The following is a 15323-nucleotide window of genomic DNA, read 5'->3' on the forward strand; positions in this document are numbered from 1 at the left end:
GCGGAGGGTCAAGGAACAAGGAGGAGAAAATCAGCTACCCCCATGACTGGCTGGGTGCTTCCTACATGGGAAGAATACTAGCCGGGATGTGCACTGGTATCTTCACACAGAGCATTCTGGTAAAGTGGGTTGGAGTAAGCAGCTTGGGTTCAACACTCTAGGCAAAACCTCTGCTATCTCTTAAAGCCCAAACCAGACTTCCGTATCTCTGCCATTCTCTACTGGACATAGCTGATGTTAAATGTGTGAGAAGAAAAAAGCCAATCAAGTAATTGGATTTCTGCCACCCTTTGATCTAGCCTGACCCAGCCCTGGTCATTGCAGGCATTTGGGGATTGAGCTGATGTGACCTCTCACTGTCTATCTTTGTCTCTCTAATGAATAGTAATTTTTAAAGATTTATTTATTTTTATTTTATTTTTTTGCCAGGCAGAGTGGATAGTGAGAGAGAGAGACACACAGAGAGAAAGGTCTTCCTTTTTGCCGTTGGTTCACCCCCAAATGGCCGCTACGGCCGGTGCGCTGCGCCAATCCAAAGCCAGGAGCCAGGTGCTTCTCCTAGTCTCCCATGCGGGTGCAGGGCCCAAGCACTTGAGCGGTCCTCCACTGCCCTCCCAGGCCACAACAGAGAGCTGGACTGTAAGAGGAGCAACCGGGACTAGAACGCGGGGTGCCGGAGCCGCAGGCAGAGGATTAGCCTAGTGAGCTGTGGTGCCGGCCCATAAAGGTTTATTAATTTGAAAGGCAGAGTTACAGAGAGAGAAGGGATGGAAAGATCTTCTGTCTGCTCGTTCACTTCCCAAATGGCCACAGCAACCATGACTGAGCCAGGCCAAAGCCAGGAGCTTCATCTGGATCTCCCATGTGGGTGCAGGGGCCCAAGCACTTGGGCTGTCTTACATTAGCAGGGAGCTGGATCAGAAGTGGAGCAGGGGCCAAGTAAAGCTGCCGCCTGCAGTGCCTGCATCCCATATGGGCAATGGTTCTATTCCCGGCTGCTCTACTTCTGATCTAGCCCTCTGCTATGGCCTGGGAAAGCAGTAGAAGATGGCCCAAGTCCTTGGGCCCTGCACCCATGTGGAAGACCTGGAAGAAGCTCCTGATTCCTGGCTTCAGATTGGCATAGCTCTGGCCATTGTGGCCAACTGGGGAGTGAACCACCAGATGGAAGTCCCCTCAGCCACATTGAACTCCTTCAAACTCCACCCTCATCATGCCATGGTTGCCTTGCCATGATATTTTTCTACCTTTTTCTGTATCTGAGTCTCAGCTGCTGGTCAGCTAGATCATGACAGCCTGAGCTGCCCTGCCTGGGCACCTACTGCTGGGTGGCAATTGCCTCTTTCCGGTATGACTTCCCCACTTGGCTGTGAAATCCCTGAGGGCAAGGACCAGGAGGTCTTGGTCATGGTTCTGGTCCTCCAGCCTGACCAGAGTGCACTTCATAAATGTAGGGACACGGAAAATGCCCCAGCTGTCTTTCCTTATTTGATTTTGGGCCCTAATGAGAAGGTCTTTTCTGCAGGCAGAGAAGTTGTTAAGAGCCTTGAAAGCCCACCTGAAAGAGGAGGCAGGAAGAGAAAAGGAGCATCAGGTGAGTAATGTTTTTCCTCCTAACCTGTTACCTGTGAGCAACTGACAAAATTAGTGATGATTTAAGACACGCTGTTAATTACCAAGGAGATTATATCAGTGACAGCCTTTCATAATAGAGGTGTTTTGTTTTTTGGTTTTTTTTTTTTTTTTTTTTTTTGCCAGGCAGAGTGGATAGTGAGAAGAGAGAGACAGAGAGAAAGGTCTTCTTTTTTGCCGTTGGTTCACCCTCCAATGGCCGCTGCGGCCGGTGCATCGCGCTGATCCGAAGCCAGGAGCCAGGTGCTTCTCCTGGTCTCCCATGCGGGTGCAGGGCCCAAGCACTTGGGCCATCCTCCACTGCCTTCCCGGGCCATAGCAGAGAGCTGGCCTGGAAGAGGGGCAACCGGGATAGAATCTGGAGCTCCAACCAGGACTAGAACCCGGGGTGCTGGCGCCGCAAGGTGGAGGATTAGCCTGTTAAGCCACGGTGCTGGCCCTCTTAGACAATTGCCAAGGTTAAGTGCTCACTGCCCACTGTTACGATTTGGGGGAAGATTTGCAGTCTGGAAAGTCCCAGGTGAGATGGCAGCCATTGCTAGGTGCTTTTAAAAACTGCAGCTCCTCTGCAATGGAAACACCTGCCCTGCTGTGGCATCGACCTGCAGGCTGTAAACCGTGCTGCTTGCTTCAACCCCACAGCGAAGCTCTTAGCTGAGGCAGGACCCCCAGCTGGGCCAGCGAGTACTGTGTCTGAGGAAGCCGCCAAAGCCTGAGGACCTTGGAGAGGTCAGTTCTATGTCTGGAAGGGAAGGTAAACGGAACCAGGAACTAAAAGTCAGACTCCTCCTCTCTCGTTGGTCTGTGTAACTGTATTCCAATTTATAAACATTTCAGATTTTCAGCTCTAATTGCATTTACTTTAACTATTTGTTTGTTTGCTTCTCCAATATAAATAAATAAATAAACAAAGAGAGTGAAGTCCCATGCTTTGGTTCACTTCACACTGGCCTATAAGGGAAGGGAGCAGAGCTGGGAACTCAGTGCTGGTCTCCCACATGGTTGGCAGAAACCCAACTATTTGCAGTACCACTGTTGCCTTCTAGGGCCCATGACAGCAGGAAGCTACAGTCAAGTCCCAGAGCCAGATATCCAACTTGGGCATTCTAACGTGGGACTTGGGCATCTTCACTAGCCACCTAACTGCCAGGCCAGATACCTGAGATGCCTGGCCTCTGTCCTGCATCTTTTTTTTAATGGCTAAGGATACGTGATTGTAGTGCCCCCTGAAGTCAGGATTTTACTTGGGGTAATAATTGATAGATTGCATTAAAAATGATCTGCTGCGGGGGTGGGCTTTTGGCATAGATGCTACTTAGGACGACTCACATCTCTTATCAGAGGCCTGGGTGGGAGTCTAAGCTCTGCTTCTTATTCCAGCTTCCCGCTAACGTTTACTCTGGGCGTAGCAGTGATGGCTGAAGTACTTGGGTCCGTGCTACCCATGTGGAAGACCCAGAGTAAGTCTGGGCTCCTGGCTTTCACTTGGCTCAGTCCTGCCTGTTGTGGGCATTTGGGGAGTGAATCAGTAGGTCGAAGATCTGTGTCTTTGTCTGTATCTCTCGCTCTCTAAAACAGTCTATTTTATTTCAAATTCAGTATCTGTCCTTTTTGAAAAAAATTACACAAGAACAGTTATAGTCAAAATTCAGTCCTAAGTGGTGAAATCTGTTAATTATGAGCTTAGATTGGTGAAAAAAAACCCGTGTCGATCTTTGCGTAAACCAAAGAGTTTATCTACTCAAGGATATAGATGCAAGTTGCAAAGTCCAAATACATGGTAAAGAGAACATTAATGTTACCCAGGATGCACAGCTAAGCTTCTAGACCTCAGTATCATTACCTGGCACATTTACAGTTGTAGATTATATTTGAGTGAGGTGACATTGGACTTCATGGAGACTTCAGTTCTCTCACTATGGCTCCCTGTGAAACATATGTGTTGGAACATCTCTCAATGTAGGTTGGTCTGGCTGGCTGTGCTGGAGACTCTTACCTGAAACAGATGTGTCTCATCAGTCTGAGATTTGGACAAGTCTGCTGGAGGGTACACAATGGTACATTCAGGAATATAAGCCCTTCTCACACATCAACTCTCCTAAGGAGGTTTGTCCTGAAATATGAATGGACAACCAACAACTGTCAGACATTTAAGGACAGATGAATCAAAAGAAACGGAAGTAATATAGAAAACAACTGGAAACCTTAAAAAGAAAAAAGTTTACAATAATTTGATTAATCAACTTTGAAAATCAAGCGGGGTAGATAGACAAAGAGACATGATTCAACAAAGGTTATAGAGTAACTGTCAATGGCACTGGGTACTTGAAGAGAATAGATGGCAAGCTGGGAGCACAGGAGGTGAATGGGACATGGAAGGGTGCTGCTCTCGGCGACTCCCAGGCAATGTATTGGGAGGACAAGCTTTAAAGGTAAACTTAGGCATCAATGCTGTGGTGTAGCGGGTAAAGCTGCTGCCTGCTGCATCGGCATCCCATATGGGCACATGGTCAAGTCCAGCTGCTCCACTTCTGATCCAGCTCTCTGCTATAGTCTGGGGAAAGCAGCAGATGGCCCAAGGCCTTGGGCCCTTACACCTGTGTGGGAGACCTGGAAGAAGCTCCTGGCTCCTGGCTTCAGTCTGGCTCAGTTCTGGCTGTTGGCGGCCATTTGGGGAGTGAACCAGTGGGTGGAAGACCTTTCTCTCTCTGCCTCTGTCTCTCTGTAACCTTGCCTTTTAAATAAATAAATTGTTAAAGGAAAAAAAAGCATTTATAAAGGTACATATAAAGCTGCAAAGGTAACTGGTAGTGTGGCTAAAATAGTGTAATTCTGTTTAAAAAAATGAAAAGACTATAAGGAACTCAATTTTAGCTCACAATGGGCATTAAAAATCTCAACTGGAAATGGGGAGGAACCTGCCATCAGCAACACGTCAGCAGAGGTGCAGAGTGGCTGCTGGAACTTCAGCCTTACATACAGTGAGGGCACGAGAAGCAGCCGCTCATGGGCATCTTTTCCTTAGGATCTGATTGCTTTTTAGCCATGTGTATTAATTTATTTCAAAACATTACTTCACTTAGAAACAGAAAAACACCAAACCGAGCCTTTCCATTACAGCTTTTAAAAAAGATTTTATTTATTTATTTGAAAGAGTTACACACAGAGAAGCAGAGGCAGAGAGAGCGAGAGTGAGAGGTCTTCCATCCGCTGGTTCACTCCCCTGTTGGCTACAATGGCTGGAGCTGTGCTGATCCAAAGCCAGGAGCTTCTTCTGGATCTCCCACATGGGTGTAGGGGCCCAAGGACTTGGGTCGTCATCTACTGCTTTTTCATAGCAGAGCTGGATCGGAAGTGGAGCAGCTGGGACTCAAACCAGCACCCATATGGGATGCTGGTGCTGCAGGTGGCTTTACTTGCTACGCCATAGCGCTGGCCCCTACATTACAGTTTCTAGGTAGAGCAGCATGCTTACAAAGGCCTTCCTCACACTTCCATGAATGCAACCACCTGGGGTTTTGCCCTACTGCTATTATAACTGTCCTTTTTGCATTTGAGTCTTGAGTCCAGATTTCATTTTTGTGTGAGAGAATGAAAGTGTTAAGTAGTTGTCCCAGCATCACTGTTGAACCAGGAATCCAACCTTCCTCTCTAATACACAGAGCCACTCCGTCACAGAACGGTTTCTTCCATTGACAGGTCTGTCTTGGATGGTCTGCTATCTGACCACACTGGTTTCGTACTGTAGCTTTTTACTTCAGTTTGTGGTGATTCAGCTACCATTCTCATCTTACTCCCTTATTTTTACCTTGGATAAGTTCCTTGGACTCTGAAAGCTTCAGTTTTCCCATGTGTGAAATGGGGCTAATAGCAGTCCTGGTCTCAGAGGCTTTGAAGCATACATTGAGGTAATCCATGCCATAGTCAGCTCAGTTGCAGTAGTAGCTGTGATTATTTTTAGCACACAGCACTGTGCTGGTGAAACAGCACTGTGCTATTTTACTAGTTAGCTGCTTTCCTCACGCTGAGGTAACTGAGTGTTTTTCTAGCCTGGTTCAGTACCTCAGGATGGCAAACGTGACTGTTTCTTTGTAAATACTCTGCTGTTCCTGTCCTTGCCTATCATTTAGTGCTAGAGAGTTCTAAAAATTCTCTTTGGCATATATAGTTTTTCAACTTGGTTTGAATTCTGATTCCTGAGGATATAAGGCTATAGCAGGTAAAAGTCTCTCTTTTCAGGCTGAAGGTCAAACCTCTGCTTCCTCCTGTGGCGAGCCCGAGATAGAGATTCATGGCGAGGAACAAGCTGCTAGTGAGCCGCCTGGCCAAGTCACCAAAAGGAGGAGAAGGCGCAAGACAGCCCGCGGGCACCCTGATCCCCAGGTGAGCAGAATGAGCAAATTAAAAGAAGTCAAACTGACCCATTGTTCAGGGACTTTGTTTTTTTAATTCCCTTAGTGAGGAAAAGATGGTTGGAAAGGCACTATGGATTGTAGCTCACAGAAAGCACCCAGCCCAGTGTAGACTGTCGATCATTACGCCCCAGGCCTGCTACTGAGGAAGCACTTCTTACGTATTCAGCGCAAATTAATTGTGAGTTGAGGGGTGGGTGTTTGATCTAGTGGTTAAGACACCCCACATCAGAGTGCCTGCGTTCCACTCTGGCTTAGGCTCCTAGCTTGACTTCCTGCCAGTGCAGACCCCAGGAGGCATTGGTGATGGCTCAGGTAACTGGTTTCCTTCCACTTACCAGGGAGAAATTTCCTTGCTGTCTTTGCCAAGACTAGTGATTGCTCTGAACTTAGTCTTTGAGCAGTGCGATTATATGACCAGTCATGGAGTTCCTTCTTTGCTTTCAGTAGACTCTGATTTTTCCTTTTTTTTTTTTTTTTTTTTTTTGACAGGCAGAGTGGACAGTGAGAGAGAGAGAGACAGAGAGAAAGGTCTTCCTTTGTCATTGGTTCACCCTCCAATGGCTGCCGTGGCTGGCGCGCTGTGGCCAGCACACTGCGCCGATCAGGAGCCAGGTGCTTCTCCTGGTCTCCCATGGGGTGCAGGGCCCAAGGACTTGGGCCATCCTCCACTGCACTCCCGGGCCACAGCAGAGAGCTGGACTGGAAGAGGGGCAACTGGGACAGAATCCGGTGCCCTGGCTGGGACTAGAACCCGGTGTGCCGGCGCCGCAGGCAGAGGATTAGCCTATTGAGCCACAGTGCCGGCCTTGTTTTTTCCTTTTTTTTATTTGAGAAGCAGACTGAAGGACAAAGACTCCCATCCACTGATTCATTCCCCAAATGCCCATATTGGCTAAGGCTGGGCCAGGCCAAAGTTAGGAGCTAGGAACTCAATCCAGGCCTCCCACATGAAGTGGCAGGGACCTGAGTAATTGAGCCTTCACTGCCAGGCTCCCAGAGTGCATATAAGCAGGAAAATAGAATGGAAAGCAGAGCTGGGACTCAAACCCAGGCACTCTGACATAGGCTGCAGGCATCCCAAGTGGTAGCCTAGCATCAATGAATGCCTACCCTCAATTTTGTTTTTCTGTCTTACCCTTTCATTCAAGTGTACTTGGTACCAAACACAGTCCTGATTGCTTATTTTCCGACTTGGTCAGCACACTGTCTAGATTACTTGGTGTTGGCTTATTGTCCCTAAGAGAGCCAATCTTACTGTATCTCCAGTTGTCAAGTTCCCGTTCTCATGACGCTTGTTAAGAACCAAATTTACCACTCGCAAGTCTGATTCTCCTTCCGTTCCTCAAAGCCCTTCCCTTCACTCCCACCCCGTTTTTGTACCTCTTTCAAAAGCAGCAATTACTTCTTATTTATCACTGAAATAATTTTCTTTTAAAATTTGTAGCAGGATCTCTCAGAGATAACAATAAGTGAGCGCACTGAATTCCAGAGTCAAGAAAAGCAGGAAGACCAGATTCCTGGGACTACTGCAGAAGTTCCCTCTGCACCGTGTGAGCGCCAAGGAGATGAGACTGCTGTTTCCTCAGGCGGAAGTGGAACAAAAGGTGCGCCAGTAGCTCTGGGCGGCTTCGCACATTAGTCTCGGCCTGTGTGGTAAAGTGCCAGATGCTGGGTGGCGTACAGGTCCAGAAATTGCTTCACTTACAGTTCTGGGGGCTGCAAGTCCAAAATCCAGGTGTCAGCCAAGCCATGCTCCTCTGAGCCTCTGGGTAGAATCCTTCCTTGCCTCTTCTACCTGTGGTGGCTGTTGACAGCTGGTGTTTCTCAGCTCGCAGCCTCCCTGCCTGGCCATCCCTCAGGTGGGATCTGTGTGCACCCAGATGACCTCATCTTAGCTTGATGAATCTGTGAAGACCTTGTTTCTAGTAAGGTCTTACCATAGGCACAGAGGTAAGGACGTAGACAAACCTTTCGGGGGGCTAGCATTCAGCCCACAGCATCATGATACAGAACTGCTGTGTTCTACACGGAAAGAAATGGTACAGTCAGTTACAGAGGCGAGGGCGTCATCTTCTGCAACTGTACAGAAAGCAGAATCAGTTTGGGAGCTGGGATGTTTAGACATTGAGACCTATCAGTTGATGAGGGCCCTCCTTCTGTCTCATTAGCCCCTCCAAGGCCTCCTCCACCAGGGCAGGTAAAAGGCAGCTGCAAAGCACACCTTCCCAGTGGGGTGGCCATTGTCATTATGTTAACTATGGTGTCTGTCTCGCTTCCCCAAAACTTCCTCTCTAAGCCTTCTCAGCTGGAAGTCTGATTCAGTAAGATCAGAAAGCCCAGTTTCTGGACAAGTGCCTCACAGAGCAGGAAGCCAGCCGCAGGCAGCAGCTCCACAGTGCAGCTCGCCTCTAAGAAGCGAGCCCTTGTCCAATCTGGGTGCAGTGTCAAAGAATAATACTCAGTTGTTCCGAGCTCCTTTTTTCAACTCTGTATCTGGGGCAAGATTTTTTTTCATAATGTATGTTGAGGAAAACAACATCTGGACATTGTATGCAGAAGTAGTTCACAGAATCTGTCTGCCAACTCATACATAAGATAACAGGTAAAACAATGCCAGTCTACATGGAATGTTACAGAAGTTTTTGGCATTTTTCAGCCTTTTTGTAGCCTTCTGGGATATTTCCATAAAGGATACACATCAGATTTCTGGCTCCTTGGAGCAGCCACACGGCAGCTGGAGCAGGGCTGTCCCTGATTGTTAGTGCCCCATGTGCCATCTCTGCCACCACCTTGCCAGAGCCTCCACGTGAAAATGCTCTGGTCACTTAGACATTTCTTGCTGAGAAGGTTGCCAACATTCCTTTTTAACCTTGTATCTTTGGATTTAGTTAACGAAGACTCACAGGAACCTTCACAAAGAAAGTCTGTCTACACGGATGGGTTTTCCAAGCCTGGAAAAAACAAAAGAACTGCAGTCACTACTCCAAGTAAGTTTTGTTTTTGTTTTTTGTTTTGTTTTTAGGATTTATTTACTTTAAAGATTTATTTGAGAGGCAGAGAGAGGTCTTCCATCTGCTGGTTCACTCTCCAAATGAGTATAATGGCCAGAGCTAGGCCACTCAGGAACCAAGAGCTTCTTTTTGCCATTGGTTCACCCTCCAATGACCGCTGCAGCCGGCGCATCGTGCTGAGCCGAAGCCAGGAGCCAGGTGCTTCTCCTGGTCTCCCATGCGGGTGCAGGGCCCAAGGACTTGGGCCATCCTCCACTGCCTTCCCGGGCCATAGCAGAGAGCTGGCCTGGAAGAGGGGCAACCGGGACAGAATCTGGCGCCCTGACCGGGACTAGAACCCAGTGTGCCGGCGCCGCAAGGCGGAGGATTAGCCTGTTAAGCCACGGCGCCGGCCATACTACCTGTTTTATCAGGATGGTATACACATTGAGAATATTGTTTCCAGTACTGATTAATTATCTAGCATGTAAATGGCATGTAGCAGGCATTCAATAAATAGCTGATGAATGGATGTCTATGAAGTAGTTGCACAATGCCCAGCTTATAATGAGTTCCTGATAAATCTAAGGGACTCCATTTTTGGACGTGTCATTCTTCTGTACCTTATATTGCCAGTATATTGCTTAGCAGTAGGATGGTGATTGGCTGTTAGATGTAAGAATGTTGCTCATCATATATTAAAGATTCAATAAATGTTGATGTACTTAAAAATAGCTTTGAGTCAGCAAACTACTATCTGCCCTGGCCAGTCTGTTTCTTGAACTAAGAAGGGCTTTTACATTTGTTTATAAAAGGACTTATTTATTAGCTGGCGCCGCAGCTCACTAGGCTAATCCTCCGCCTGCAGCGCCAGCACACCAGGTTCTAGTCCCAGTGGGGGCGCCGGATTCTGTCCCAGTTGCCTCTCTTCCAGTTCAGCTCTCTGCTGTGGCCCGGAGTGCAGTGGAGGATGGCCCAAGTCCTTGGGCCCTGCGCCCACATGGGAGACCAGGAGGAGGCGCCTGGCTCCTGGCTTCGGATCAGATTTGGGGAGTGAACCAACGGAAAAGGAAGACCTTTCTCTGTCTCTCTGTCTAACTCTGCCTGTCAAAAATAATAATAAATGTTGGCAAAGATGTGGGGGAAAAAGGTAGCCTAACACACTGTTGGTGGGGATGCAAACTAGTACAGCCTTTATGGTAGACAGTATGGAGATGCCTCAGAAATCTGAAAATAGATCTACCACATGACCCAGCCATATTTCAGAAATTTGCCCAAAATAAATGTAATAAGCATATGAAAGAGTTATTGGTACCCCATGTTTAGTGCAGCTCAATTCACAATAACTAAGATGTGAAATCAACCCAGATGTCCATCAACCGATGATTGGATAAAGAAAAGTGTATGTGTGTGTGTGTGTGTGTGTAGGTGTACATGTATGTACAATAGAATACTACTCAGATTTAAATAAGAATGAAATCCTGTCTTTTGCAACAAAATAGATTCAACTCGGAACCATTATGCTTAGTGAAATAATCTAGTCCCCAAAAGACAAATGTTTTCTTTGATATGTAGTACTTAATATAGCATGCCAAAAAAAAAAGTGGAATGAAACAGACATCTGTGATTTGATTGTTTTTAGCCCTTGTTTACACTCATGGACTATGGTCTTTATACTTGTTAATTATTATGGTTAGTGGTACTTTAAGCCTGTGATTATAGAGTGGACTCAAATTATGTATTTGGAGGAAGGAAAGAGGGATTGGGGGCATTATGGTTATCTTAGAATTGTACCTATGAGGGGCTGGCGCTGTGCTGAAGTAGGTAGGTTAAGCCTCCGCCTGCAGTGCCAATTTGCGTCCTTGCTGCTCTTATTCTGATCCAGCTCTCTGCTGATGGCCTGGGAAAGCAGTGAAAGATGGACCAAGTGCTTGGGCCCCTGCACCCATGTGGGAGACCCGGATGAAGCTCCTGGCTTTGGCCTGATCCAGCTCCAACCGTTGTAGCCATTTGGGGAGTGAACCAGTGGATTAGAAGACTTCTCTCTCTCCCTCATTCTGTAACTCTGCCTCTCAAATAAATAAATAAATCTTAAAAAAAAAAAAAAAGGTACCTATAAAATACGTGAAATCTATTCTCTTTATATTAGTAAAAATGTAAGGGGGAATAAAAGAGCTACAGATAGAGAGGGAGAGACAGAGACAAAGCAGTCTTCCATCCGCTGGCTGACTCCCCTGATGGCTGCAATGGCCAGGGCTGGGCCAGGCTGAGGCCAGGAGCTATTTCCAGGTCTCTCACACGGGTACAGGGGCCCAACCACTTGAGCCATCTTCTGCTTTTTTTTTTTTTTTTTTAAGTTTTATTTATTGAAAGAGTTACAGAGATAGAGGTCTTCCATCCACTGGTTCACTCCCCAGATGGCCACAGTGGCAGAGCTGAGCTGATGCGATCCAAAGTCATGAGCCAGGAGCTTCTTCTTGGTCTCCCATGTAGGTGCAGGGGTCCAAGCACTTGGGCCATTTTCTGCTGCTTTCCTAGGCACATTATTGGGGAGCTGGATTGGAAGTCCAGCAAGCAGAACTCAAATCGGTGCCCATATGGGATGCCAGCACTGCAAGCTGGGGCTTTAACCCACAATGCTGGCCCCCATCTTCTGCTTCTTTCCCAGGCCATTAGCAGGGAGCTGGATCCAAAGCGGAGCAAAGACACAAACTGGTGCCCACATCGGTGCCTGCATCTCAGGCGGTGACTTGATCTGGTTCTCCACAATGCTGGCCCCAAGGATTTTCACATTTCTAAGGAGTAAAAGCTAATAGAGGACAGAAACCACCCATATGTGGCCACAAAGCCTTAAATACTATCTGGCTCATTATGGAAAGAGTTGGTTAATCCTTGTTACAGAACTTTCTCAGCACTACAAAATACCAAATTTATGATGATTAAAGGAGATTTGACTAATTGATAGACGGAGAAGATAAATCTGAAATTCTTCTCCTCAGGACCAAACTAAGACATTAGTTAACAAAATAGACACCAGGGTGATGTCCCTGATTGGTTAAAAACTACAAGTTTTGGGGCTGGCGCTGTGGTATAGTGGGTAAAGCTGCCACCTGCAGTGCTGGCATCCCATATGGGCACTGGTTTGAGTCCTGGCTGCTCCACTTCTGATCCAGCTCTCTGCAATGGCCTGGGAAGGCAGTAGAAGATGGCCCAAGTCCTTGGGCCCCTGGACCCATGTTGGAGACCCAGAGGAAGCTCCTGGCTTCGAATCAGCACAGCTCTGGCCATTGTGGCCAATTGGGGAGTGAACCAGCGATGGAAGACCCCTCTCTGTGTGTAACTCTTTCAAGTAAATAAATCTTAAAAAAAATACATGTTTTGAAATTCAAGTTGTAGCAAAGATGATATTAAAAGTATTTTAGGGATGCAGAAAAGAGAATGTTAACAGAAAAAGTGAATAAGTGGATTTTATTTTCCTATTTTTGTAATATTTCAGATTTTAAGAAGCTGCATGAGGCTCATTTTAAGGAAATGGAATCCATTGATCAATATGTTGAGAGAAAAAGGAAACATTTTAAAGAACACAACCCATTTAGTGAACTCAAGGTATGTGACAGCAACTGTTCCTAATGGGACTAAACTTTATGATGTTAACTGACACTATATAGCACTATGGTTAAGGCTTCTCACTTTCTGTCAGCGAACAATGGGATGGATTTGCTTGGGTTTAAAGTATCTCTATGTTAAAATTGCTTAAGTTTTGCCCATTCCTATTTACTGAAATTAAGGGTAGGTATTACCTTAATGGTACCAGTTGTGTCTTATATTTGAAGAAGGTTTTTGTTTTTAGTTAAAATTATTCATTTTTCCTTTGAAGGTTTTTTGCATGCTTAGAAAGGCTCTGCCCATTCCAAGATCCAAAAATATGCTCTTAGATTTGTTTCTACTGCTATCTTTGCTATCATTGTTCGTGCCTTTGTTGAATCCGTTACCCCCATTTTGATTTTTGTGCAAGTCAGTTCCCACTGTCCTATTTCTGTTGCCAGTTTTTGAAGTTACATTGCTTCCGCTTGCAACAGATCTTGGACTACTGATAGTACAACATTTCATTGCTCTTTGTTCCTTGACAAGCTCTAAAACGACAAGCTACATAGAACCCTTCACGGTGATTTCAAAGTGAGCATTTCCTTCCCTCCCTCTCATCTTTCTTTTCTTTAGGGGACAGGGCAGTATGACTTATAAATTCCACCTGCTAAGTTAGATATTCCTCCCTGGCTGTACTGAATAAACGCATGCCATGCTCGTGGAGGGACCGTATCCAGGAGAGTGTTTCTCCTCCCTTTCAGGCTCCGAGGGACTGTCTTACTACTGCTCTGCTCAGGAAGCGCGGGGGCTTTCAGCACATTCAGAGGTCTTGTTGACCTCACAATCCCGACATCAAGACAGTGGCAGAGAAGTGTGCAGCAGGCCGGACAAGGAGGGGAGATGAGGTGGAGAAGCAAGGGGTGCCAGCTGGGGCTCCAGGGCTGAGCGGGAGTGTGGCTGTGGGAGAGGCCCGTCTTGTAAAGCGCCTCATTCTCTCTTCAGAAGCAGCCGGTCGGTAAGGGAGGGGCGGCAACTCCAGTTCCTCTGCGAGGAAGACCCCCTGTGGCCTGCACCCCCGCCGGCCAGCGGCCTGCAGGTCGGAGCACCTTATGTCTGAAGGGCTCAGCCAAGCGCTGCACTCTCTCAGCAACTAAAATGAACGTCAGGTAAAGAAGCCTCTCGCCACATCATCGAGGGCAAGATTTCAAATGAGTTTCAATATTTAAGTTCTAAAATTATTTTAAGTTTCTGTTTTTGTTTTTTAAGGTTTATATACCTGTTTGAAAGACAAAGTGAAAGAGAGATAGAGAAATATCTTCCATCTGTTGGTTTATTCTTCAAATGGCTACAATAGCCAGGTCTGGGCCAGGCCGAGGTTGAGCTAGGAACACTGTCCAGGTCTCCCACATAGGTGGAAGAGGCCCAAGCACATGGGCCACCTTCTGCTTTCCCAGGCGTGATAGCAGGGAGCTGGGTGAGAGTGGAGTAGCTGGGACGAGAACCAGCATTCTAATGTGGGATGCTGGTATTCCAAGTAGTAGATCAACCCACCACACCACGATGCTGACCTCACTGAGGGTGTTGGTTCAGGACTACCATCAAATATGTAGTTACAAATACAAATGCTTTTCCATTAACCCCACCACCACCAACCCCATGTGTATTTATATAAGCTATTGCTGGACTTTCTTTGAATCTAAGACACCATTGATTGAAAACTCATTAAGTTTATGAAGCCACTTAGTGTTAACTATTGACATGTTGTTACCAGTTATAAAACATCCCAAACTCATAGATTTTAAGATATAGGAAAAAACCACATCAATGAAATACATTTAATTTGCCATGAGTAAACAATGGGCTTATCTACAAGTATGTGCCCCAGTGCTGAGAAGATGCAGGATGTTATGATCATGAGGTGGGTGTGACAGTTCTCTGTGACTCGCCATCACCAGGGGGAGAGGCAGAACTTCTTGGGCTGCCTTCTGAACTCTAACTCGGGGCCTGCAAAGTTTTCCTTTTAGCACTGTCTTATAATGTGATTGGGAAGGCAGGGAGGGCAGACAATACAAACCTGCCTGCTACAAATAACAGAAGTTCATAGCTAAAGTTCTGAGCTTGAGTGTGAGCCTTTGGAGAACAGGTCTGTTCTGCAAGATTCTATCAGATGGCCAGGGTTCACTGCGCTTGGCTGCTGCGTGGTCATGGCCAAGTTTTGTTTGCAAGCTTGACACATGTCAGTGTTGGCACAGGTACGCACGTCTTACACCCTGCTGTCCCATTTAGGTTTTCAGCAGCTACTAAAGATAATGAGCATAAGCGTTCACTGACCAAGACTCCTGCCAGAAAGTCTCCCCACGTGACCGTCTTTGGGAGTACCCCAAAGGGCCAGGCAGTGCTCGGGACGCCCAAGTTAAAGACCACGAAGGGGAATTTTGCTGGTAAGAAACCTCCTGCATCCTGTAGCCACACGACTTCCCCAAAGTGTGCAATGTGAGCTTCTGTAGAGCCTGTCCGAAGCTATAAAATTAAAGCAGGGCTTTTTCAAGTAGTATTCATTTTATACTGATGAAAGAAATGCCAGAGGCCCTAGCAAAAAGCTGAGCTGCCCAAGGACTCCGTCCCACGGGGCGCCCTCCCCGTGGAGCGTGCAGCCTTGCAGGCAAGGGGCGTGTGCTCTTCACAGCCTCTGCGTGCCCCT

The 15323-nt window shown here is 46.9% G+C and overlaps 1 protein-coding gene across 4 annotated transcripts in view; it reads left to right on the forward strand.

The window, feature by feature from the left end:
- NUSAP1 (nucleolar and spindle associated protein 1) overlaps positions 1–15323 on the forward strand; it is a 29748-nt gene that overhangs the window by 6832 nt on the left and 7593 nt on the right. Inside the window, exons 2-8 of one of the 4 annotated variants that reach the window (XM_062205660.1) lie at positions 1526–1594; positions 5872–6015; positions 7492–7651; positions 8936–9034; positions 12534–12643; positions 13625–13788; positions 14909–15063. In XM_062205660.1, the coding sequence (XP_062061644.1) occupies positions 1526–1594; positions 5872–6015; positions 7492–7651; positions 8936–9034; positions 12534–12643; positions 13625–13788; positions 14909–15063 (901 nt within the window). The remainder of the gene's footprint in view (positions 1–1525; positions 1595–5871; positions 6016–7491; positions 7652–8935; positions 9035–12533; positions 12644–13624; positions 13789–14908; positions 15064–15323) is intronic. The other 3 variants (XM_062205661.1, XM_062205663.1, XM_062205664.1) reach the window with 3 other exon arrangements.

The sequence above is a fragment of the Lepus europaeus genome, chromosome 11, assembly GCF_033115175.1.
Source record: "Lepus europaeus isolate LE1 chromosome 11, mLepTim1.pri, whole genome shotgun sequence".
NCBI lineage: Eukaryota > Metazoa > Chordata > Mammalia > Lagomorpha > Leporidae > Lepus > Lepus europaeus.